Raw genomic sequence first — 27,908 nt, forward strand, 5'->3', positions numbered from 1 at the left:
CGAGCACAGCACCTGTACAACTCTACCACACCCTCCTCCTACACCCATCTCTCCACACCTACCGAGCACAGCTCCTGTACAACTCTACCACACCCTCCTCCTACACCCATCTCTCCACACCTACCGAGCACATCTCCTGTACAACTCTACCACACCCTCCTCCTACACCCATCTCTCCACACCTACCGAGCACAGCTCCTGTACAACTCTACCACACCCTCCTCCTACACCCATCTCTCCACACCTACCAAGCACAGCTCCTGTACAACTCTACCACACCCTCCTCCTACACCCATCTCTCCACACCTACCGAGCACAGCTCCTGTACAACTCTACCACACCCTCCTCCTACACCCATCTCTCCACACCTACCGAGCACTGCTCCTGTACAACTCTACCACACCCTCCTCCTACACCCATCTCTCCACACCTACCGAGCACATCTCCTGTACACCTCTACCACACCCTCCTCCTACACCCATCTCTCCACACCTACCGAGCACATCTCCTGTACACCTCTACCACACCCTCCTCCTACACCCATCTCTCCACACCTACCGAGCACAGCACCTGTACAACTCTACCACACCCTCCTCCTACACCCATCTCTCCACACCTACCGAGCACAGCTCCTGTACAACTCTACCACACCCTCCTCCTACACCCATCTCTCCACACCTACCGAGCACATCTCCTGTACAACTCTACCACACCCTCCTCCTACACCCATCTCTCCACACCTACCGAGCACAGCTCCTGTACAACTCTACCACACCCTCCTCCTACACCCATCTCTCCACACCTACCAAGCACAGCTCCTGTACAACTCTACCACACCCTCCTCCTACACCCATCTCTCCACACCTACCGAGCACATCTCCTGTACAACTCTACCACACCCTCCTCCTACACCCATCTCTCCACACCTACCGAGCACAGCTCCTGTACACCTCTACCACACCCTCCTCCTACACCTATCTCTCCACACCTACCGAGCACATCTCCTGTACAACTCTACCACACCCTCCTCCTACACCCATCTCTCCACACCTACCGAGCACAGCTCCTGTACAACTCTACCACACCCTCCTCCTACACCCATCTCTCCACACCTACCGAGCACAGCTCCTGTACACCTCTACCACACCCTCCTCCTACACCCATCTCTCCACACCTACCGAGCACAGCTCCTGTACAACTCTACCACACCCTCCTCCTACACCCATCTCTCCACACCTACTGAGCACAGCTCCTGTACAACTCTACCACACCCTCCTCCTACACCCATCACTCCACACCTACCGAGCACATCTCCTGTACAACTCTACCACACCCTCCTCCTACACCCATCTCTCCACACCTACCGAGCACATCTCCTGTACAACTCTACCACACCCTCCTCCTACACCCATCTCTCCACACCTACCAAGCACAGCTCCTGTACACCTCTACCACACCCTCCTCCTACACCCATCTCTCCACACCTACCGAGCACAGCTCCTGTACAACTCTACCACACCCTCCTCCTACACCCATCTCTCCACACCTACCGAGCACAGCTCCTGTACAACTCTACCACACCCTCCTCCTACACCCATCTCTCCACACCTACCGAGCACATCTCCTGTACACCTCTACCACACCCTCCTCCTACACCCATCACTCCACACCTACCGAGCACATCTCCTGTACAACTCTACCACACCCTCCTCCTACACCCATCTCTCCACACCTACCGAGCACAGCTCCTGTACACCTCTACCACACCCTCCTCCTACACCCATCTCTCCACACCTACCGAGCACATCTCCTGTACAACTCTACCACATCCTCCTCCTACACCCATCTCTCCACACCTACCGAGCACAGCTCCTGCACACCTCTACCACACCCTCCTCCTACACCCATCTCTCCACACCTACCGAGCACATCTCCTGTACAACTCTACCACACCCTCCTCCTACACCCATCTCTCCACACCTACCGAGCACATCTCCTGTACACCTCTACCACACCCTCCTCCTACACCCATCTCTCCACACCTACCAAGCACAGCTCCTGTACAACTCTACCACACCCTCCTCCTACACCCATCACTCCACACCTACCAAGCACAGCTCCTGTACAACTCTACCACACCCTCCTCCTACACCAATCTCTCCACACCTACCGAGCACAGCTCCTGTACACCTCTACCACACCCTCCTCCTACACCCATCTCTCCACACCTACCAAGCACATCTCCTGTACACCTCTACCACACCCTCCTCCTACACCCATCTCTCCACACCTACCAAGCACAGCTCCTGTACAACTCTACCACACCCTCCTCCTACACCCATCACTCCACACCTACCAAGCACAGCTCCTGTACAACTCTACCACACCCTCCTCCTACACCCATCACTCCACACCTACCGAGCACATCTCCTGTACAACTCTACCACACCCTCCTCCTACACCCATCTCTCCACACCTACCGAGCACATCTCCTGTACAACTCTACCACACCCTCCTCCTACACCCATCTCTCCACACCTACCGAGCACATCTCCTGTACAACTCTACCACACCCTCCTCCTACACCCATCTCTCCACACCTACCGAGCACAGCTCCTGTACAACTCTACCACACCCTCCTCCTACACCCATCTCACCACACCTACCGAGCACATCTCCTGTACAACTCTACCACACCCTCCTCCTACACCCATCTCACCACACCTACCGAGCACATCTCCTGTACAACTCTACCACACCCTCCTCCTACACCCATCACTCCACACCTACCGAGCACAGCTCCTGTACAACTCTACCACACCCTCCTCCTACACCCATCACTCCACACCTACTGAGCACATCTCCTGTACAACTCTACCACACCCTCCTCCTACACCCATCACTCCACACCTACCGAGCACATCTCCTGTACAACTCTACCACACCCTCCTCCTACACCCATCTCTCCACACCTACCGAGCACATCTCCTGTACACCTCTACCACACCCTCCTCCTACACCCATCTCTCCACACCTACCGAGCACAGCTCCTGTACACCTCTACCACACCCTCCTCCTACACCCATCTCTCCACACCTACCGAGCACATCTCCTGTACAACTCTACCACACCCTCCTCCTACACCCATCTCTCCACACCTACCGAGCACATCTCCTGTACACCTCTACCACACCCTCCTCCTACACCCATCTCTCCACACCTACCGAGCACATCTCCTGTACACCTCTACCACACCCTCCTCCTACACCCATCTCTCCACACCTACCGAGCACATCTCCTGTACACCTCTACCACACCCTCCTCCTACACCCATCTCTCCACACCTACCGAGCACATCTCCTGTACAACTCTACCACACCCTCCTCCTACACCCATCACTCCACACCTACCGAGCACAGCTCCTGTACACCTCTACCACACCCTCCTCCTACACCCATCTCTCCACACCTACCGAGCACATCTCCTGTACACCTCTACCACACCCTCCTCCTACACCCATCACTCCACACCTACCGAGCACAGCTCCTGTACACCTCTACCACACCCTCCTCCTACACCTATCACTCCACACCTACCGAGCACAGCTCCTGTACACCTCTACCACACCCTCCTCCTACACCCATCTCTCCACACCTACCGAGCACATCTCCTGTACAACTCTACCACACCCTCCTCCTACACCCATCTCTCCACACCTACCAAGCACAGCTCCTGTACAACTCTACCACACCCTCCTCCTACACCCATCTCTCCACACCTACCGAGCACAGCTCCTGTACAACTCTACCACACCCTCCTCCTACACCCATCTCTCCACACCTACCGAGCACATCTCCTGTACACCTCTACCACACCCTCCTCCTACACCTATCACTCCACACCTACCGAGCACAGCTCCTGTACATCTCTACACACCCTCCTCCTACACCCATCTCTCCACACCTACCGAGCACAGCTCCTGTACACCTCTACCACACCCTCCTCCTACACCCATCTCTCCACACCTACCGAGCACATCTCCTGTACACCTCTACCACACCCTCCTCCTACACCCATCTCTCCACACCTACCGAGCACATCTCCTGTACACCTCTACCACACCCTCCTCCTACACCCATCTCTCCACACCTACCGAGCACATCTCCTGTACAACTCTACCACACCCTCCTCCTACACCCATCTCTCCACACCTACCGAGCACATCTCCTGTACATCTCTACACACCCTCCTCCTACACCCATCTCTCCACACCTACCGAGCACAGCTCCTGTACAACTCTACCACACCCTCCTCCTACACCCATCTCTCCACACCTACCGAGCACATCTCCTGTACACCTCTACCACACCCTCCTCCTACACCCATCTCTCCACACCTACCGAGCACAGCTCCTGTACAACTCTACCACACCCTCCTCCTACACCCATCTCTCCACACCTACCGAGCACACCTCCTGTACACCTCTACCACACCCTCCTCCTACACCCATCTCTCCACATCTACCGAGCACAGCTCCTGTACAACTCTACCACACCCTCCTACTACACCCATCTCTCCACACCTACCGAGCACAGCTCCTGTACACCTCTACCACACCCTCCTCCTACACCCATCTCTCCACACCTACCGAGCACACCTCCTGTACACCTCTACCACACCCTCCTCCTACACCCATCTCTCCACATCTACCGAGCACAGCTCCTGTACAACTCTACCACACCCTCCTACTACACCCATCTCTCCACACCTACCGAGCACAGCTCCTGTACACCTCTACCACACCCTCCTCCTACACCCATCTCTCCACACCTACCGAGCACATCTCCTGTACAACTCTACCACATCCTCCTCCTACACCCATCTCTCCACACCTACCGAGCACATCTCCTGTACAACTCTACCACACCCTCCTCCTACACCCATCTCTCCACACCTACCGAGCACATCTCCTGTACAACTCTACCACACCCTCCTCCTACACCCATCTCTCCACACCTACCGAGCACATCTCCTGTACAACTCTACCACACCCTCCTCCTACACCCATCTCTCCACACCTACCGAGCACAGCTCCTGTACAACTCTACCACACCCTCCTCCTACACCCATCTCTCCACACCTACCGAGCACAGCTCCTGTACAACTCTACCACACCCTCCTCCTACACCCATCTCTCCACACCTACCGAGCACAGCTCCTGTACAACTCTACCACACCCTCCTCCTACACCCATCTCTCCACACCTACTGAGCACATCTCCTGTACAACTCTACCACACCCTCCTCCTACACCCATCTCTCCACACCTACTGAGCACATCTCCTGTACAACTCTACCACACCCTCCTCCTACACCCATCTCTCCACACCTACCGAGCACATCTCCTGTACATCTCTACCACACCCTCCTCCTACACCCATCTCTCCACACCTACCGAGCACATCTCCTGTACAACTCTACCACACCCTCCTCCTACACCCATCTCTCCACACCTACCGAGCACATCTCCTGTACAACTCTACACACCCTCCTCCTACACCCATCTCTCCACACCTACCGAGCACATCTCCTGTACAACTCTACCACACCCTCCTCCTACACCCATCACTCCACACCTACCGAGCACATCTCCTGTACAACTCTACCACACCCTCCTCCTACACACATCTCTCCACACCTACCGAGCACATCTCCTGTACAACTCTACCACACCCTCCTCCTACACCCATCTCTCCACACCTACCGAGCACATCTCCTGTACATCTCTACCACACCCTCCTCCTACACCCATCTCTCCACACCTACCGAGCACAGCTCCTGTACAACTCTACCACACCCTCCTCCTACACCCATCACTCCACACCTACCGAGCACATCTCCTGTACACCTCTACCACACCCTCCTCCTACACCCATCTCTCCACACCTACCGAGCACAGCTCCTGTACAACTCTACCACACCCTCCTCCTACACCCATCACTCCACACCTACCGAGCACAGCTCCTGTACACCTCTACCACACCCTCCTCCTACACCCATCTCTCCACACCTACCGAGCACATCTCCTGTACACCTCTACCACACCCTCCTCCTACACCCATCTCTCCACACCTACCGAGCACATCTCCTGTACAACTCTACCACACCCTCCTCCTACACCCATCTCTCCACACCTACCGAGCACATCTCCTGTACAACTCTACCACACCCTCCTCCTACACCCATCTCTCCACACCTACCGAGCACATCTCCTGTACACCTCTACCACACCCTCCTCCTACACCCATCTCTCCACACCTACTGAGCACAGCTCCTGTACAGCTCTACCACACCCTCCTCCTACACCCACCACTCCACACCTACCGAGCACAGCTCTATAGTATATCTATGCTGTACACACATATTACTTACCATTGTATATGTCCATGTTGCATCTACATCCTCTTGTTTGTATGGATTGATGGGTTCACCCCAATCAGAGTTTATTGTGATGGAGACAAGTCCTCCCTGTGTCGCTCGATATTTATCATTGTACAGATGCCATACTTCAGCATGAGCCTTGATCAGATTATGTGCAGCCACATAAACACCTACGCCTGGTGAATATAGTCCTGGTAGAAAGAGAAGACACCACTATTTGTGGAGTTACATTCAAAGCAAAAACTTTAGGGCTGCAGTTACCACACTGTGACAATCAGTGGAAGATGTCTAGGACATCCGGTAGCATTAAACGAGCATTGTCCTCCAGAGACCCACCAATTAAGCAAAAGCTATGGAATATATGAGCATGGTGTACACAAAGGCAGTGCTGCCATGAGTGGTGAATTTGTGGCACCAATAACAGCACAGCAACAATGCATAATGTGCCTCAGTGGCTGATGGGTGCTCTCTGAAGAAGCTTTGCAGTGGAGTAGTAGTAGTAATTGTTGGCATGTAGTTAAATGGTTAATCACTACAAGCTGTCTCTTAACTGAATTTTATTGTGCATGACTCATCAGCCTCAATAGCATCAAATATCTGAGTTATCAGACTTAAAAGTCTGGCTTATTTGACTTCAGGTGCATGTTGTTTATTTGGCTCTATAAAAGGGTCTGCATATGTCCAAGTCTGTCACTGCGTAATTGAAGGCTCACAGTGCTGTATGGCTGTGCAGTACTTAGCCCAAGAGAAACGGATACCTAATTACAGTGTTTTTCAACCTCAGTCCTCAAGGCAAACTAAGGCCCAAATGTAATAGGGTCCGAGTTTTGTGAAATTTGTGAGTTTAGCTCTAAATTCATTTCTACAACTCGGCCAAAGTAATAGGGTCTGAGAACATGCAAAGTTGCATGTCTCTCGGACTCCCACAACTCACACTGTTCAAACTTGCATCCAGATGTTTTTCTATTTTGTACATTGACTCGCCCAATGTAATAGGGTCCGAGTTTTAAACTCGCACATAAAATATTACCAAAAACGCTAACTAGAGGTGGTTTAGTTGGGTGAGTTGTACAATATGTGACACTGTGGGTAAAAAAAAAAAAATACAGTAAAAGCGCATATTCAATAACTAAATATATATATATATATATATATGTAACTTGAAGAACCCATGTACAATAATTTAACCCCTACATGTAAGTGTTAACAAATGTTTACAAAAAATTACCAAAAATAAAATACCAATTAACACTAACATCTTAAATTACTTTATAAGAGAGACAGACACCGCAACATTATGACAGGTGTGACCAGGATCACACACACACCAGGTAAAAGTCCCAACTGAACGGTTTATTTTTCTACAGACAGTCAGTTCTTAGCAGAATGTCAGCAGCTGACACCTAGCAGGTCTTCTGCAAACAGGGTGTAACTTCTCCAGAGACCACCAAGTTTCAGGACCCCTAACAGTAACCACCCCCCTGGTCTATCTCAGGCCAGAGAACATGCATGATGGATACTTGACTGATATCCTTTTATACAGTCAGACTGTCTTTAAGGTTATGTGTAATCTGATGTGGAGATATGATGGCTAGTTCAGCCTTCTGCGAAATGCGTCAGTAACAACAGGGATATATGCTAAATGTATATACTGAGTAGGCAATGAAAGGGACAATGGTTTGTTATGTAACTTACCTGGTGCAAAGACGCCTATTCCATACCCAAGATAGGCAACGAGGTAGGACTCATTGAGCGTGATCCAGAACTTCACTTTGTCTCCCAATCTCTGGAAGAGAACATCAGCGTAGTCCTTAAACCATTCCACAATGCTCTCATTCTCCCATCCACCGAGTTCCTGCAGAGCTTGTGGTAGATCCCAGTGGTAAAGAGTCACCTGTACAGCAGAACATCAAATAATTTACTGAACAGTGACTATACTGAAAGACCTACATCCCTGTAAATAATAATATAGAAACCTCTTCTTGGTGAGGGAATTCTCTCTCTTCCTCCTAGAATTATACTTAAGATGGACCTACTCAGTAATTTTCTTAGCAGATTTATTTTTAACCCTAATATTTTACATTTTCATAAACGTTGCCCCTCTCTTCACCCAAACTGGAAAAAATACAGTACCTATAAAAATACTGTGATAGAAGTACTGGTAAAGTGATAAACAAGAGATATGTTTGTCCCAGGCTTTTGACCTATGTAATTTAACCCCCCAGGAAATATCTATTTCTGCTAAACAGACTTGATTAGAGTTAAAGCCGGATAATGGATCCTGGGGTTATGGGTGTGAGAAAGAAGAGAGGGCTCCACCAATAAAGCCCATTTAGGGTTTTTTAGGCCTTCAGCCTGAGAGCCAGCTAATTAGTGCCTGCACCTGTAGGAGGCTGATATTAGCTGTGTCAGTCCTTTGCTCTGGGTCTCACTACCTGGGGAAACAGGCAACAAGCTTGTTATGAGACACTGTGATTTACTGACTGTAAGTACTTTGCATATGCCTGTGTTTGTGGTAGGAGAATTAGGTCCTACCACTCTGAGAGAGGGAATCTACTATGTTTAGTTAGTGCCCAGATAGGGCTAGGATTTATTTTTAGGTTCTGTTTTCATACAGCACAATAAAACTAGCCACAGCTACTTTGCCGGAAAACCCTGGATTGGTGTTCTGTTTTCCTGGCTGCTGTGTGTTTGGAGGTTCTCAAATTTGGTCCTCAAGACACCCCAACAGGCAAGGTTTTAAGTTATCCATGGCTTACCACGGATGGTTAAATCAAATTGACTTAGGTACTTATGAAGTCACATTTGGCCAAGCATGGATATACTTAAAACCACGACCGTTGGGGTGCCTTGAGGAGCACATTTGAGAACCTCTGCTGTGTGTTGAATTTAGCTAAAGCTAGTACTTTCCCCTATCTTACATTATAGTATACACAAGGCTCTTCTTTTAGTAGCTCCCAGTAAAAATAGTATAAGTCTATATGCAATATAAATTCTCTGTTCTTTCTTTTACCTCTAACAGGACATTCATCATATTGTAGCCTTATCCTTCTGTCTGCTAAGATAATCTCGAAAAGAGCATTGGGTGATATCACCTTGCCCAGCAGATACTGATGGCGCCCAGTAGGATGGATTTCTATTTAGATTAACTGTAAAAGTATTTTTGATTGCTAGAATATACAATTAAGGTAAACTGTGGGTGGGGGAGAAGGGATAAACTGCAATTCTGTTGGATGTTCCTGTCCCTCATCCAGTACTTTCCTACTCCCCACTGACAAGGTGACCAAGGTCATTTCCTCGTTACCTGTGGTGTAATACCAGCAGCCAGCAGACCATCAATCAGACGGATGTAGTAATTGAGGCCGGGTTCATTCACGTAGTTTCGTGTCCCATCTGGGAGAACACGAGACCAAGAGATGGAGAACCGGTAGCTTGAAACCTTGAGACTCTTGATGATCTCTATATCTTCCTCAAACCGGTAGTAGCTGTTACATGCCACATCTCCATTGCTGTCATCATTGATTTTGGATGGTGTATGTGTGAACTGATCCCAGATGCTGAGTCCTTTCCCGTCTGCCCTCCAAGCGCCCTCAATCTAGAGGTGGGAGAGAACATGGAGTTAGGCCTGAACATTCTTCTACATGTTATGATACACCCGAGTAACTGCAACGAGACACCTAGAACCATGCTACAGAGGTCTTCTGCCTATAATAGCCACCCTTAACCATAGAGAGAGATGACCTCACCGGCACTGGGATGCCGCCATGCCTTAAATGCAGGACAGTAGTTGACCGCAGGAATATTTGCTGGAATACATGAAATACAGATACACTGTTATGAAACGACTTTACCCTTAGGACCTGCAATCTGCTGTGGAGTGCTCTAATGACAAAGTACTGGGACTTGAGGTAGGCTGAGATATACTCCAGAAGTTTGAAGCTTGAATTTGCAAGAAGCCGTGGAGTGAGATGGTCCTTGGAGTTGCTTGAAGTCATGTGGAACTCTGGCATTTCACCAAAAGCAACCCCCCGCTGTTACCTTAGTGCTTGTTGCGCACACTGGTACTTAGGGGGCCCCATGTGGACTTAATTCCTCCAACAGTAGGAGCTTTCTCAATAGACCGAAGACCCCAAGATTGAACTAAACCGTAATTGAGTGGGAAGGATACGATTGATCTCTGAATGAAGGTACTGCTAGCCTGGACTTTGGAATCAATGGGGTTTGTGAGATCCACCCAGTGATGGCCTGCACCAGCATGCCCTGTGGCTCCCGATGCTGTCCTCTGGTGATCCGGTCTCCTAGTGATGACCGGGACCAGCATGCCCTGCAGCTCCTGATGCTACCCTCTGTTGATCCGGTCGCCTAGCTACGGTTGGGACCAGCATGCCCTGAGGCTCCTGATGCTGTCCTCTGGTGATCCGGTCTCCTAGTGATGACCGCATGCCCTGTGGCTCCTGATGCTGCCCTCTGGTGATCCAGTCTCCTAGTGATGACCGGAACCAGCATGCCCTGCGGCTCCTGATGCTGCCCTCTGGTGATCCGGTCTCCTAGTGATGACCGGGACCAGCATGCCCTGAGGCTCCTGATGCTGCCCTCTGGTGATCCAGTCTCCTAGTGATGACCGGGACCAGCATGCCCTGTGGCTCCTGATGCTGCCCTCTGGTGATCCAGTCTCCTAGTGATGACCGGGACCAGCATGCCCTGCGGCTCCTGATACTGCCCTCTGGTGATCCGGTCTCCTAGTGATGACCGGAACCAGCATGCCCTGTGGCTCCTGATGCTGCCCTCTGGTGATCCGGTCTCCTAGTGATGACCGGAACCAGCATGCCCTGCAGCTCCTGATGCTGCCCTCTGGTGATCCGGTCTACTAGTGATGACCGGGACCAGCATGCCCTGAGGCTCCTGATACTGCCCTCTGGTGATCCGGTCTCCTAGTGATGACCGCATGCCCTGTGGCTCCTGATGCTGCCCTCTGGTGATCCAGTCTCCTAGTGATGACCGGAACCAGCATGCCCTGCGGCTCCTGATGCTGCCCTCTGGTGATCCAGTCTCCTAGTGATGACCGGAACCAGCATGCCCTGCAGCTCCTGATGCTGTCCTCTGGTGATCCAGTCTCCTAGTGATGACCGGAACCAGCATGCCCTGCGGCTCCTGATGCTGCCCTCTGGTGGTGCAGTCTCCTAGTGATGACCGGGACCAGCATGCCCTGCAGCTCCTGATGCTGCCCTCTGGTGATCCAGTCTCCTAGTGATGACCGGGACCAGCATGCCCTGCGGCTCCTGATACTGCCCTCTGGTGGTCCGGTCTCCTAGTGATGGCCGGGACCAGCATGCCCTGCAGCTCCTGATGCTGCCCTCTGGTGATCCAGTCTCCTAGTGATGACCGGGACCAGCATGCCCTGCGGCTCCTGATACTGCCCTCTGGTGACCCAGTCTCCTAGTGATGACCGGAACCAGCATGCCCTGTGGTTCCCTATGCTGCCCTCTGGTGGTGCAGTCTCCTAGTGATGACCGGGACCAGCATGCCCTGCGGCTCCTGATGCTGCCCTCTGGTGATCCAGTCTCCTAGTGATGACCGGAACCAGCATGCCCTGCAGCTCCTGATGCTGTCCTCTGGTGATCCAGTCTCCTAGTGATGACCGGGACCAGCATGCCCTGTGGCTCCCGATGCTGCCCTCTGGTGATCCGGTCTCCTAGTGATGACCGCATGCCCTGTGGCTCCTGATGCTGCCCTCTGGTGATCCAGTCTCCTAGTGATGACCGGAACCAGCATGCCCTGCAGCTCCTGATGCTGTCCTCTGGTGATCCGGTCTCCTAGTGATGACCGGGACCAGCATGCCCTGCAGCTCCTGATGCTACCCTCTGTTGATCCGGTCGCCTAGCTACGGTTGGGACCAGCATGCCCTGAGGCTCCTGATGCTGTCCTCTGGTGATCCGGTCTCCTAGTGATGACCGCATGCCCTGTGGCTCCTGATGCTGCCCTCTGGTGATCCAGTCTCCTAGTGATGACCGGAACCAGCATGCCCTGCGGCTCCTGGTGCTGCCCTCTGGTGATCCAGTCTCCTAGTGATGACCGGGACCAGCATGCCCTGCGGCTCCTGATGCTGTCCTCTGGTGGTCCGGTCTCCTAGTGATGACCGGGACCAGCATGCTCTGCGGCTCCTGATACTGCCCTCTGGTGATCCAGTCTCCTAGTGATGACCGGGACCAGCATGCTCTGCGGCTCCTGATACTGCCCTCTGGTGATCCAGTCTCCTAGTGATGGCCAGGACCAGCATGCCCTGCAGCTCCTGATGCTGCCCTCTGGTGATCCAGTCTCCTAGTGATGACCGGGACCAGCATGCCCTGCAGCTCCTGATGCTGCCCTCTGGTGATCCAGTCTCCTAGTGATGACCGGGACCAGCATGCCCTGCGGCTCCTGATGCTGCCCTCCGGTGGTCCGGTCTCCTAGTGATGACCGGGACCAGCATGCCCTGTGGTTCCCTATGCTGTCCTCTGGTGATCCGGTCTCCTAGTGATGACCGGGACCAGCATGCCCTGCGGCTCCTGATGCTGCCCTCTGGTGATCCGGTCTACTAGTGATGACCGGGACCAGCATGCCCTGTGGCTCCTGGTGCTGCCCTCCGGTGGTCCGGTCTCCTAGTGATGACCGGGACCAGCATGCCCTGTGGTTCCCTATGCTGTCCTCTGGTGATCCGGTCTCCTAGTGATGACCGGGACCAGCATGCCCTGCGGCTCCTGATGCTGCCCTCCGGTGGTCCGGTCTCCTAGTGATGACCGGGACCAGCATGCCCTGTGGTTCCCTATGCTGTCCTCTGGTGATCCGGTCTCCTAGTGATGACCGGGACCAGCATGCCCTGTGGTTCCCTATGCTGTCCTCTGGTGATCCGGTCTCCTAGTGATGACCGGGACCAGCATGCTCTGCGGCTCCTGATGCTGCCCTCTGGTGGTCCGGTCTCCTAGTGATGACCGGGACCAGCATGCCCTGCGGCTCCTGATGCTGCCCTCTGGTGATCCGGTCTCCTAGTGATGGCCGGGAGCAGCATGCCCTGCGGCTCCTGATGCTGCCCTCCGGTGGTCCGGTCTCCTAGTGATGACCGGGACCAGCATGCCCTGTGGCTCCTGGTGCTGCCCTCTGGTGGTCCGGTCTCCTAGTGATGACCGGGACCAGCATGCCCTGTGGTTCCCTATGCTGTCCTCTGGTGATCCGGTCTCCTAGTGATGACCGGGACCAGCATGCTCTGCGGCTCCTGATACTGCCCTCTGGTGATCCAGTCTCCTAGTGATGACCGGGACCAGCATGCCCTGCAGCTCCTGATGCTGCCCTCTGGTGATCCAGTCTCCTAGAGATGACCGGGACCAGCATGCCCTGCAGCTCCTGATGCTGCCCTCTGGTGATCCAGTCTCCTAGTGATGACCGGGACCAGCATGCCCTGTGGCTCCTGATGCTGCCCTCTGGTGATCCAGTCTCCTAGTGATGACCGGAACCAGCATGCCCTGCAGCTCCTGATGCTGTCCTCTGGTGATCCAGTCTCCTAGTGATGACCGGGACCAGCATGCCCTGTGGCTCCCGATGCTGCCCTCTGGTGATCCGGTCTCCTAGTGATGACCGCATGCCCTGTGGCTCCTGATGCTGCCCTCTGGTGATCCAGTCTCCTAGTGATGACCGGAACCAGCATGCCCTGCAGCTCCTGATGCTACCCTCTGTTGATCCGGTCGCCTAGCTACGGTTGGGACCAGCATGCCCTGAGGCTCCTGATGCTGTCCTCTGGTGATCCGGTCTCCTAGTGATGACCGCATGCCCTGTGGCTCCTGATGCTGTCCTCTGGTGATCCAGTCTCCTAGTGATGACCGGGACCAGCATGCCCTGCGGCTCCTGATGCTGCCCTCTGGTGGTCCGGTCTCCTAGTGATGGCCGGGACCAGCATGCTCTGCGGCTCCTGATACTGCCCTCTGGTGGTCCGGTCTCCTAGTGATGACCGCATGCCCTGTGGCTCCTGATGCTGTCCTCTGGTGATCCAGTCTCCTAGTGATGACCGGGACCAGCATGCCCTGCGGCTCCTGATGCTGCCCTCTGGTGGTCCGGTCTCCTAGTGATGGCCGGGACCAGCATGCTCTGCGGCTCCTGATACTGCCCTCTGGTGGTCCGGTCTCCTAGTGATGACCGCATGCCCTGCGGCTCCTGATGCTGCCCTCCGGTGGTCCGGTCTCCTAGTGATGACCGGGACCAGCATGCCCTGCGGCTCCTGATGCTGCCCTCTGGTGATCCGGTCTCCTGGTGACAGCCGAGACCAGCATGCCCTGCGGCTCCTGATGCTGTCCTCTGGTGGTCCGGTCTCCTAGTAATGGCCAGTACCAGCATGCCCTGCAGCTCCTGATGCTGCCCTCTGGTGGTCCGGTCTCCTAGTGATGACCGGGACCAGCATGCCCTGTGGCTCCTGGTGCTGTCCTCTGGTGATCCGGTCTCCTAGTGATGACCGGGACCAGCATGCCCTGCGGCTCCTGATACTGCCCTCTGGTGATCCAGTCTCCTAGTGATGACCGGAACCAGCATGCCCTGCGGCTCCTGATGCTGCCCTCTGGTGGTGCAGTCTCCTAGTGATGACCGGGACCAGCATGCCCTGCAGCTCCTGATGCTGCCCTCTGGTGATCCAGTCTCCTAGTGATGACCGGGACCAGCATGCCCTGCGGCTCCTGATACTGCCCTCTGGTGGTCCGGTCTCCTAGTGATGGCCGGGACCAGCATGCCCTGCAGCTCCTGATGCTGCCCTCTGGTGATCCAGTCTCCTAGTGATGACCGGGACCAGCATGCCCTGCGGCTCCTGATACTGCCCTCTGGTGACCCAGTCTCCTAGTGATGACCGGGACCAGCATGCCCTGCGGCTCCTGATACTGCCCTCTGGTGGTCCGGTCTCCTAGTGATGACCGGGACCAGCATGCCCTGCAGCTCCTGATGCTGCCCTCTGGTGATCCAGTCTCCTAGTGATGACCGGAACCAGCATGCCCTGCGGCTCCTGGTGCTGTCCTCTGGTGGTCCGGTCTCCTAGTGATGACCGGGACCAGCATGCCCTGCAGCTCCTGATGCTGCCCTCTGGTGATCCAGTCTCCTAGTGATGACCGGAACCAGCATGCCCTGCGGCTCCTGGTGCTGTCCTCTGGTGGTCCGGTCTCCTAGTGATGACCGGGACCAGCATGCCCTGCGGCTCCTGGTGCTGTCCTCTGGTGATCCAGTCTCCTAGTGATGACCGGGACCAGCATGCCCTGCGGCTCCTGATGCTGCCCTCTGGTGATCCAGTCTCCTAGTGATGACCGGAACCAGCATGCCCTGCGGCTCCTGATGCTGTCCTCTGGTGATCCAGTCTCCTAGTGATGACCGGGACCAGCATGCCCTGTGGCTCCCGATGCTGCCCTCTGGTGATCCGGTCTCCTAGTGATGACCGGGACCAGCATGCCCTGTGGCTCCTGGTGCTGCCCTCTGGTGATCCAGTCTCCTAGTGATGACCGGAACCAGCATGCCCTGCAGCTCCTGATGCTACCCTCTGTTGATCCGGTCGCCTAGCTACGGTTGGGACCAGCATGCCCTGAGGCTCCTGATGCTGTCCTCTGGTGATCCGGTCTCCTAGTGATGACCGCATGCCCTGTGGCTCCTGATGCTGTCCTCTGGTGATCCAGTCTCCTAGTGATGACCGGGACCAGCATGCTCTGCGGCTCCTGATACTGCCCTCTGGTGGTCCGGTCTCCTAGTGATGACCGCATGCCCTGTGGCTCCTGATGCTGTCCTCTGGTGATCCAGTCTCCTAGTGATGACCGGGACCAGCATGCTCTGCGGCTCCTGATACTGCCCTCTGGTGATCCAGTCTCCTAGTGATGACCGGAACCAGCATGCCCTGCAGCTCCTGATGCTACCCTCTGTTGATCCGGTCGCCTAGCTACGGTTGGGACCAGCATGCCCTGAGGCTCCTGATGCTGTCCTCTGGTGATCCGGTCTCCTAGTGATGACCGCATGCCCTGTGGCTCCTGATGCTGTCCTCTGGTGATCCAGTCTCCTAGTGATGACCGGGACCAGCATGCCCTGTGGCTCCTGATGCTGCCCTCTGGTGGTCCGGTCTCCTAGTGATGGCCGGGACCAGCATGCTCTGCGGCTCCTGATACTGCCCTCTGGTGGTCCGGTCTCCTAGTGATGACCGCATGCCCTGTGGCTCCTGATGCTGTCCTCTGGTGATCCAGTCTCCTAGTGATGACCGGGACCAGCATGCCCTGCGGCTCCTGATGCTGCCCTCTGGTGGTCCGGTCTCCTAGTGATGGCCGGGACCAGCATGCTCTGCGGCTCCTGATACTGCCCTCTGGTGGTCCGGTCTCCTAGTGATGACCGCATGCCCTGCGGCTCCTGATGCTGCCCTCCGGTGGTCCGGTCTCCTAGTGATGACCGGGACCAGCATGCCCTGCGGCTCCTGATGCTGCCCTCTGGTGATCCGGTCTCCTGGTGACAGCCGAGACCAGCATGCCCTGCGGCTCCTGATGCTGTCCTCTGGTGGTCCGGTCTCCTAGTAATGGCCAGTACCAGCATGCCCTGCAGCTCCTGATGCTGCCCTCTGGTGGTCCGGTCTCCTAGTGATGACCGGGACCAGCATGCCCTGCGGCTCCTGATACTGCCCTCTGGTGATCCAGTCTCCTAGTGATGACCGGAACCAGCATGCCCTGCGGCTCCTGATGCTGCCCTCTGGTGGTGCAGTCTCCTAGTGATGACCGGGACCAGCATGCCCTGCAGCTCCTGATGCTGCCCTCTGGTGATCCAGTCTCCTAGTGATGACCGGGACCAGCATGCCCTGCGGCTCCTGATACTGCCCTCTGGTGGTCCGGTCTCCTAGTGATGGCCGGGACCAGCATGCCCTGCAGCTCCTGATGCTGCCCTCTGGTGATCCAGTCTCCTAGTGATGACCGGGACCAGCATGCCCTGCGGCTCCTGATACTGCCCTCTGGTGACCCAGTCTCCTAGTGATGACCGGGACCAGCATGCCCTGCGGCTCCTGATACTGCCCTCTGGTGGTCCGGTCTCCTAGTGATGACCGGGACCAGCATGCCCTGCAGCTCCTGATGCTGCCCTCTGGTGGTCCGGTCTCCTAGTGATGACCGGGACCAGCATGCCCTGCAGCTCCTGATGCTGCCCTCTGGTGATCCAGTCTCCTAGTGATGACCGGAACCAGCATGCCCTGCGGCTCCTGGTGCTGCCCTCTGGTGATCCAGTCTCCTAGTGATGACCGGGACCAGCATGCCCTGCGGCTCCTGATGCTGTCCTCTGGTGGTCCGGTCTCCTAGTGATGACCGGGACCAGCATGCCCTGCGGCTCCTGATGCTGTCCTCTGGTGATCCAGTCTCCTAGTGATGACCGGGACCAGCATGCTCTGCGGCTCCTGATACTGCCCTCTGGTGATCCAGTCTCCTAGTGATGGCCAGGACCAGCATGCCCTGCAGCTCCTGATGCTGCCCTCTGGTGATCCAGTCTCCTAGTGATGACCGGGACCAGCATGCCCTGCAGCTCCTGATGCTGCCCTCTGGTGATCCAGTCTCCTAGTGATGACCGGGACCAGCATGCCCTGCGGCTCCTGATGCTGCCCTCCGGTGGTCCGGTCTCCTAGTGATGACCGGGACCAGCATGCCCTGTGGTTCCCTATGCTGTCCTCTGGTGATCCGGTCTCCTAGTGATGACCGGGACCAGCATGCCCTGCGGCTCCTGATGCTGCCCTCTGGTGATCCGGTCTACTAGTGATGACCGGGACCAGCATGCCCTGTGGCTCCTGGTGCTGCCCTCTGGTGATCCGGTCTCCTAGTGATGACCGGGACCAGCATGCCCTGCGGCTCCTGATGCTGCCCTCTGGTGATCCGGTCTACTAGTGATGACCGGGACCAGCATGCCCTGTGGCTCCTGGTGCTGCCCTCCGGTGGTCCGGTCTCCTAGTGATGACCGGGACCAGCATGCCCTGTGGTTCCCTATGCTGTCCTCTGGTGATCCGGTCTCCTAGTGATGACCGGGACCAGCATGCCCTGCGGCTCCTGATGCTGCCCTCCGGTGGTCCGGTCTCCTAGTGATGACCGGGACCAGCATGCCCTGTGGTTCCCTATGCTGTCCTCTGGTGATCCGGTCTCCTAGTGATGACCGGGACCAGCATGCCCTGCGGCTCCTGATGCTGCCCTCCGGTGGTCCGGTCTCCTAGTGATGACCGGGACCAGCATGCCCTGTGGCTCCTGGTGCTGCCCTCTGGTGGTCCGGTCTCCTAGTGATGACCGGGACCAGCATGCCCTGTGGTTCCCTATGCTGTCCTCTGGTGATCCGGCCTCCTAGTGATGACCGGGACCAGCATGCTCTGCGGCTCCTGATACTGCCCTCTGGTGATCCAGTCTCCTAGTGATGACCGGGACCAGCATGCCCTGCAGCTCCTGATGCTGCCCTCTGGTGATCCAGTCTCCTAGAGATGACCGGGACCAGCATGCCCTGCAGCTCCTGATGCTGCCCTCTGGTGATCCAGTCTCCTAGTGATGACCGGGACCAGCATGCCCTGTGGCTCCTGATGCTGCCCTCTGGTGATCCAGTCTCCTAGTGATGACCGGAACCAGCATGCCCTGCAGCTCCTGATGCTGTCCTCTGGTGATCCAGTCTCCTAGTGATGACCGGGACCAGCATGCCCTGTGGCTCCTGATGCTGTCCTCTGGTGATCCGGTCTCCTAGTGATGACCGGGACCAGCATGCCCTGCAGCTCCTGATGCTGTCCTCTGGTGATCCGGTCTCCTAGTGATGACCGGGACCAGCATGCCCTGCAGCTCCTGATGCTACCCTCTGTTGATCCGGTCGCCTAGCTACGGTTGGGACCAGCATGCCCTGAGGCTCCTGATGCTGTCCTCTGGTGATCCGGTCTCCTAGTGATGACCGCATGCCCTGTGGCTCCTGATGCTGTCCTCTGGTGATCCAGTCTCCTAGTGATGACCGGGACCAGCATGCCCTGCGGCTCCTGATGCTGCCCTCTGGTGGTCCGGTCTCCTAGTGATGGCCGGGACCAGCATGCTCTGCGGCTCCTGATACTGCCCTCTGGTGGTCCGGTCTCCTAGTGATGACCGCATGCCCTGTGGCTCCTGATGCTGTCCTCTGGTGATCCAGTCTCCTAGTGACAGCCGAGACCAGCATGCCCTGCAGCTCCTGATGCTGCCCTCTGGTGATCCGGTCTCCTAGTGATGACCGGGACCAGCATGCCCTGCGGCTCCTGATACTGCCCTCTGGTGGTCCGGTCTCCTAGTGATGGCCGGGACCAGCATGCCCTGCAGCTCCTGATGCTGCCCTCTGGTGATCCGGTCTCCTAGTGATGACCGGAACCAGCATGCCCTGAGGCTCCTGATGCTGCCCTCTGGTGGTCCGGTCTCCTAGTGATGACCGGAACCAGCATGCCCTGCAGCTCCTGATGCTGCCCTCTGGTGATCCAGTCTCCTAGTGATGACCGGAACCAGCATGCCCTGCAGCTCCTGATGCTGCCCTCTGGTGATCCAGTCTCCTAGTGATGACCGGAACCAGCATGCCCTGCAGCTCCTGATGCTGCCCTCTGATGATCCGGTCTCCTAGTGATGACCGGGACCAGCATGCCCTGCGGCTCCTGATACTGCCCTCTGGTGGTCCGGTCTCCTAGTGATGACCGGGACCAGCATGCCCTGCAGCTCCTGATGCTGTCCTCTGGTGATCCGGTCTCCTAGTGATGACCGGGACCAGCATGCCCTGCAGCTCCTGATGCTGCCCTCTGGTGGTCCGGTCTCCTAGTGATGACCGGGACCAGCATGCCCTGCAGCTCCTGATGCTGCCCTCTGGTGGTCCGGTCTCCTAGTGATGACCGGGACCAGCATGCCCTGCAGCTCCTGATGCTGCCCTCTGGTGATCCGGTCTACTAGTGATGACCGGGACCAGCATGCCCTGCGGCTCCTGATGGTGCCCTCTGGTGGTCCGGTCTCCTAGTGATGACCGGAACCAGCATGCCCTGCGGCTCCTGATGCTGCCCTCTGGTGATCCGGTCTACTAGTGATGACCGGGACCAGCATGCCCTGCGTCTCCTGATACTGCCCTCTGGTGACCCAGTCTCCTAGTGATGACCGGGACCAGCATGCCCTGTGGTTCCCTATGCTGTCCTCTGGTGATCCGGTCTCCTAGTGATGACCGGGACCAGCATGCCCTGCGGCTCCTGATGCTGCCCTCTGGTGATCCGGTCTACTAGTGATGACTGGGACCAGCATGCCCTGTGGCTCCTGGTGCTGCCCTCTGGTGGTCCGGTCTCCTAGTGATGACCGGGACCAGCATGCCCTGCGGCTCCTGATGCTGCCCTCTGGTGATCCGGTCTACTAGTGATGACCGGGACCAGCATGCCCTGTGGCTCCTGGTGCTGCCCTCCGGTGGTCCGGTCTCCTAGTGATGACCGGGACCAGCATGCCCTGTGGTTCCCTATGCTGTCCTCTGGTGATCCGGTCTCCTAGTGATGACCGGGACCAGCATGCCCTGCGGCTCCTGATGCTGCCCTCCGGTGGTCCGGTCTCCTAGTGATGACCGGGACCAGCATGCCCTGTGGTTCCCTATGCTGTCCTCTGGTGATCCGGTCTCCTAGTGATGACCGGGACCAGCATGCCCTGTGGTTCCCTATGCTGTCCTCTGGTGATCCGGTCTCCTAGTGATGACCGGGACCAGCATGCTCTGCGGCTCCTGATGCTGCCCTCTGGTGGTCCGGTCTCCTAGTGATGACCGGGACCAGCATGCCCTGCGGCTCCTGATGCTGCCCTCTGGTGATCCGGTCTCCTAGTGATGGCCGGGAGCAGCATGCCCTGCGGCTCCTGATGCTGCCCTCAGGTGATCCGGTCTCCTAGTGATGACCGGGACCAGCATGCCCTGTGGCTCCTGGTGCTGCCCTCTGGTGGTCCGGTCTCCTAGTGATGACCGGGACCAGCATGCCCTGTGGTTCCCTATGCTGTCCTCTGGTGATCCGGTCTCCTAGTGATGACCGGGACCAGCATGCTCTGCGGCTCCTGATACTGCCCTCTGGTGATCCAGTCTCCTAGTGATGACCGGGACCAGCATGCCCTGCAGCTCCTGATGCTGCCCTCTGGTGATCCAGTCTCCTAGAGATGACCGGGACCAGCATGCCCTGCAGCTCCTGATGCTGCCCTCAGGTGATCCGGTCTCCTAGTGATGACCGGGACCAGCATGCCCTGTGGCTCCTGGTGCTGCCCTCTGGTGGTCCGGTCTCCTAGTGATGACCGGGACCAGCATGCCCTGTGGTTCCCTATGCTGTCCTCTGGTGATCCGGTCTCCTAGTGATGACCGGGACCAGCATGCTCTGCGGCTCCTGATACTGCCCTCTGGTGATCCAGTCTCCTAGTGATGACCGGGACCAGCATGCCCTGCGGCTCCTGATACTGCTCTCTGGTGATCCAGTCTCCTAGTGATGACCGGAACCAGCATGCCCTGTGGCTCCTGGTGCTGCCCTCTGGTGATCCGGTCTCCTAGTGATGGCCGGGACCAGCATGCCCTGCAGCTCCTGATGCTGCCCTCTGGTGATCCAGTCTCCTAGTGATGACCGGAACCAGCATGCCCTGCGGCTCCTGATGCTGCCCTCTGGTGGTCCGGTCTCCTAGTAATGGCCAGTACCAGCATGCCCTGCAGCTCCTGATGCTGTCCTCTGGTGATCCAGTCTCCTAGTGATGACCGGGACCAGCATGCCCTGCAGCTCCTGATGCTGCCCTCTGGTGATCCGGTCTCTTAGTAATGACCGGGACCAGCATGCTCTGCGGCTCCTGATGCTGCCCTCTGGTGATCCAGTCTCCTAGTGATGACCGGGACCAGCATGCCCTGCGGCTCCTGATGCTGCCCTCTGGTGATCCGGTCTCCTAGTGATGGCCGGGACCAGCATGCCCTGCAGCTCCTGATGCTGTCCTCTGGTGATCCGGTCTCCTAGTGATGACCGGGACCAGCATGCTCTGCGGCTCCTGATGCTGCCCTCTGGTGGTCCGGTCTCCTAGTGATGACCGGAACCAGCATGCCCTGCAGCTCCTGATGCTGCCCTCTGGTGATCCAGTCTCCTAGTGATGACCGGGACCAGCATGCCCTGCGGCTCCTGATGCTGCCCTCTGGTGATCCAGTCTCCTAGTGATGACCGGGACCAGCATGCCCTGCAGCTCCTGATGCTGCCCTCTGGTGGTCCGGTCTCCTAGTGATGACCGGGACCAGCATGCCCTGCAGCTCCTGATGCTGCCCTCTGGTGGTCCGGTCTCCTAGTGATGACCGGGACCAGCATGCCCTGCAGCTCCTGATGCTGCCCTCTGGTGGTCCGGTCTCCTAGTGATGACCGGGACCAGCATGCCCTGTGGTTCCCTATGCTGTCCTCTGGTGATCCGGTCTCCTAGTGATGACCGGGACCAGCATGCCCTGCAGCTCCTGATGCTGCCCTCTGGTGATCCGGTCTACTAGTGATGACCGGGACCAGCATGCCCTGCAGCTCCTGATGCTGCCCTCTGGTGGTCCGGTCTCCTAGTGATGACCGGGACCAGCATGCCCTGCAGCTCCTGATGCTGCCCTCTGGTGGTCCGGTCTCCTAGTGATGACCGGGACCAGCATGCCCTGTGGTTCCCTATGCTGTCCTCTGGTGATCCGGTCTCCTAGTGATGACCGGGACCAGCATGCCCTGCAGCTCCTGATGCTGCCCTCTGGTGATCCGGTCTACTAGTGATGACCGGGACCAGCATGCCCTGCGGCTCCTGATACTGCCCTCTGGTGACCCAGTCTCCTAGTGATGACCGGGACCAGCATGCCCTGTGGTTCCCTATGCTGTCCTCTGGTGATCCGGTCTCCTAGTGATGACCGGGACCAGCATGCCCTGCGGCTCCTGATGCTGTCCTCTGGTGGTCCGGTCTCCTAGTGATGACCGGGACCAGCATGCCCTGTGGCTCCTGATGCTGCCCTCTGGTGATCCGGTCTACTAGTGATGGCCGGGAGCAGCATGCCCTGTGGCTCCTGGTGCTGCCCTCTGGTGATCCGGTCTCCTAGTGATGACCGGGACCAGCATGCTCTGCGGCTCCTGATGCTGCCCTCCGGTGGTCCGGTCTCCTAGTGATGGCCGGGACCAGCATGCCCTGTGGCTCCTGGTGCTGCCCTCTGGTGGTCCGGTCTCCTAGTGATGCCCTGTGGCTCCTGATGCTGCCCTCTGGTGGTCCGGTCTCCTAGTGATGCCCTGTGGCTCCTGATGCTGCCCTCTGGTGATCCAGTCTCCTAGTGATGGCCGGGACCAGCATGCCCTGTGGCTCCTGGTGCTGCCCTCTGGTGGTCCGGTCTCCTAGTGATGGCCGGGACCAGCATGCCCTGTGGCTCCTGGTGCTGCCCTCTGGTGGTCCGGTCTCCTAGTGATGGCCGGGACCAGCATGCCCTGTGGCTCCTGGTGCTGCCCTCTGGTGGTCCGGTCTCCTAGTGATGGCCGGGTCCAGCATGCCCTGCGGCTCCTGATGCTGTCCTCTGCTGATCCAGTCTCCTAGTAGTGGCCGGGTTCCGGAAGCAAGTTGTGAGCCACAGTGGTGCATAACAATAAGTAAATCACTTATTCTAGTTTTAGAGGAAGACCTTAATGTCCAGAGATTTTTATACATGTCCATCCCCTTGCTGCAATTGCCGGAGGTAATGGTTTCTTCATCAATGGCTGGTCTAGCACTCAGGAAAGTGACAATAGACTTCTTATGTAACTTACTACACAATCTATTATCTTGTTCTGTATAAGCAATGTTATTACCAACTTGTTACGCACACCAGTGCTAACAGGAGTATACCGGTGTATGAACAGAGAGGGAAGCGAAGCAAACGAACTCACAGACAGTATAACACAACATACACAGGAGGTGATGGAATAACTAATAAACACAAAGTGAACGGAGAAGCCCAAAGGCTCAGGAATTGGGTGTCTCCCTAGTGTCAGGAATGCTCAGATGGAATAGAGCGGACAATGAAGCGAGATGTAGTGATTTAACATGTGGAGCACCCGAAATGATGTTGCTAAGAGCAACAGAAAAAACACCAAAGGGTTACCAACGGGTATGGGAATAAACTCCTTGGTCAGAGATAGAAATATAGACACAAGGAGAGTATCCACAATCCTAACCCCCACTTGCAGGGCACAGGTTCAGCTTACTGCCACTAAACTGACACCTGGACGCCCTGCACAGTGAGGGAGGATTAAGCAAGCAGGTCTGAGAGTACAGCCGCAAACCTGCTGAGTTCACAGAATAGCAAAAGAACCCCAGCAGGTCAAACAACTGACTCCAGTCTTACTGCTAGGTCCGGATTGGCAGAATGAAGTACCGAATCCCAAGGCCTATTCGTAGTAAGCAACAAGTAAATACAAAGTCACACAGTACTAGCTAACCCTCTGGAACTGACTAACAAACAAAGATTCAGCAGCATTTGCCTAGCCTGAGAAGAGGGTTTATATAGCAGGTGCTGTCCACGCCCCACTCAGACCTCACAGACTGTGAGCACAAAACCAGCGCCGGATTCCCAGCCGTGCACAGAGCCTGTAACCACTGCACAGTAAAAACCCGGACCGGAGTATAAACTGCGCTCAGGTTACTTCGCTAACACTTGTCTCCCGGTTGCCATAGCGACGCGGCAGCACACAGCAGGAGATCCTAACAGTACCCCCCCTCTGACGAGGGGTCAAAGAACCCCTACCACCGGGTTTATCGGGGAACTGCGAGAAGAAAGAGCGTATCAGTCTGGGGGCATGAAGATCACAACTGCGCACCCACGACCGCTCCTCCGGGCCATACCCCTTCCAGTGCACCAAAAATGACAGCCGGCCCCGAACCATCTTGGAGTCAAGAACCCTTTTAACCACAAACTCCCTCTGACCCCGTATCAGAAGAGGAGAAGGTCTTCCACTGGAAGAAGGATTACTAACCGCCAGTTTTAAAAGGGAACAATGAAATGTTTTATTGATACCCAATGAACGGGTCAGATCTAACTGAAATGCCACCGGATTGATAACCCTGGTGATCTTATAAGGGCCGATGAACCGGGGGCCTAACTTATGAGATGGCTGTCTCAACTTCAAATTCTTGGTGGACAACCAGACGAAGTCTCCTAATTTGAAGCTGCAGGATCTTCTCCTCTTATCAAAAACCCTTTTGGTCACTAATGACACAGACACAAGGGCTTTCTTCATTTTCCTCCAAATACCCCTAAGGGCCGAAACCACAGAGGAACCACCAGGCGTGGAATCCAGGGGGTCAAAAGAATTGGCCTTAGGATGATGCCCATACACACAAAGGAAGGGAAAGATCCATGTAGCAGAGTGAGCCGCGTTGTTATAGGCAAACTCCGCCATGGACAGATGAGCAACCCAGTCAGTATGACACTTGGAGACATAACACCTGAGGAACTGCTCCAAGGACTGGTTCACCCTCTCAGTCTGCCCACTAGACTGTGGATGGTAGCCTGACGACAAGCTCACAGAAATCTGGAGATCAGAACAAAATGCCCTCCAGAATTTGGCCACAAACTGGGATCCACGGTCAGAGACCACATCAAGTGGCAACCCGTGGAGGCGCACAACATGCTGCATAAATAACTCAGACAGGCGTCTGGCTGATGGCAACTCAACCAGTGGAACGAAATGCGCCATCTTCGAAAACCTGTCAACGACAACCCAAATGGCTGTCATCCCCGAGGATTTGGGCAAGTCCACCACAAAATCCATGGAAATGTGGGTCCATGGCTTAGATGGAATAGAGAGTGGATGTAATGGGCCGACAGGAACCCCTCTAGGAGTTTAATTTTGGGCACAAACGTCACATGCCCGAACCCACTGATCCACATCCCTAGCCACCGAGGGCCACCACACCGCCCTAGACAGCAACTCCCGAGTTCTGGCAATACCCGGATGCCCTGCCGACCTCTTGGCATGGAATTCCAGGAACACTCGCTGTCTTAACCTAGGAGGCACAAACAAGAGACCTACCTGAAGGTCTGGAGGAGCCTGCTCCTGTGCTCTAAGGACTAATGACAAGAGGTCCTGGGTAATGCCCACTTTAATACATGATGGGGACATAATGGGCAATGGCTCCTCAGTGGTCTCTTGGACTGGAGCAAAACTCCGCGAGAGCGCATCAGCCTTGATGTTTTTTGACCCAGGGCGATATGTTATCAAAAAATTAAAGCGAGCAAAAAACAAAGCCCATCGTGCCTGCCTGGCATTGAGCCGCTTCGCTGACTCTAAATATGCCAGATTCTTATGGTCGGTGAGAATTGAGACCACAAACTTAGCCCCCTCAAGCCAGTGTCTCCACTCCCCGAGTGCATCCTTTATAGCCAACAATTCCCGGTTACCCACATCATAATTCATCTCGGCAGACGAAAATTTACGGGAAAAGTAAGCACAGGGATGAAGGTGATTATCAGACACCCCCATCTGAGAGAGCACTGCCCCAATACCTATCTCAGAGGCATCCACTTCTACCACAAAAGGACGCTCTGGATCTGGGTGTCGCAGCAACTTGGCCGAGACAAATGCCCTTTTGAGACGGGCAAAGGCCGCTTTGGCCTCACAAGACCAGTGAGCAACATCCGCCCCTTTCTTAGTGAGTGCCACCAAGGGGGCCACTATAGACAAAAATCCAGCGATAAACCGTCTATAAAAATTTGCAAAGCCCAGAAAACGCTGAAGCGCCTTCAAACTAGTGGGCTGCACCCAATCCAGGACTGCCTGTACCTTAGAACCCTCTATTTGGAAACCTTCTGAGGAGATAATATACCCTAGAAATGCGATTTGCTGGACTTCAAATTCGCACTTCTCCAGCTTCGCCCCAAGCTGGTGGTCTCTGAGTTTCTGGAGGACTAAGCGTACATGCTTCCGATGTTCCTCCAGGGAATGGGAGAAGATTAGGATGTCATCTAGATAAACAACTAAGAATCTATCCAAATATTCCCCGAGCACATCGTTCATGAATTCCTGGAAGACTGCCGGGGCATTAGAGAGCCCAAAAGGCATCACCAAATATTCATAATGCCCTGAGTGGGTATTAAAGGCAGTCTTCCATTCATCCCCCTCTCTTATTCGGATTAGATTGTAAGCACCGCGTAGGTCAATCTTAGAAAAAATGGTGGCAGTACGAAGCTGGTCAAACAAAACCGAAATGAGAGGCAGTGGGTATGAGTTTTTAATCGTGATACGGTTCAATTCCCTGAAGTCGATGCAGGGTCGCAACGAACCGTCCTTTTTACCCACGAAGAAGAACCCCGACCCAACTGGGGACTGTGAGGGTCTGATAAATCCCTTAGCCAAGTTCTCCTGAATGTACTCTGCCATAGCCTGAGTCTCAGGACGTGACAGGGAGTACAACCTGCTCTTGGGAAGCTTAGCATCCGGCAACAAATCAATGGCACAGTCATAGGGGCGATGGGGAGGTAGTA

The 27,908-nt window shown here is 55.7% G+C and overlaps 1 protein-coding gene across 1 annotated transcript in view; it reads right to left on the reverse strand.

Moving 5' to 3' along the window:
- Positions 1–27,908, reverse strand: part of LOC134983565 (lactase/phlorizin hydrolase-like) — a 744,668-nt gene that overhangs the window by 588,707 nt on the left and 128,053 nt on the right. Inside the window, exons 10-12 of the mRNA XM_063949222.1 lie at positions 9,745–10,035; positions 8,136–8,334; positions 6,432–6,631 (exon numbers count right to left, since the gene is read on the reverse strand). Coding sequence (XP_063805292.1) covers positions 6,432–6,631; positions 8,136–8,334; positions 9,745–10,035 — 690 coding nt within the window. The remainder of the gene's footprint in view (positions 1–6,431; positions 6,632–8,135; positions 8,335–9,744; positions 10,036–27,908) is intronic.

Source organism: Pseudophryne corroboree (assembly GCF_028390025.1).
Source record: "Pseudophryne corroboree isolate aPseCor3 chromosome 3 unlocalized genomic scaffold, aPseCor3.hap2 SUPER_3_unloc_18, whole genome shotgun sequence".
NCBI lineage: Eukaryota > Metazoa > Chordata > Amphibia > Anura > Myobatrachidae > Pseudophryne > Pseudophryne corroboree.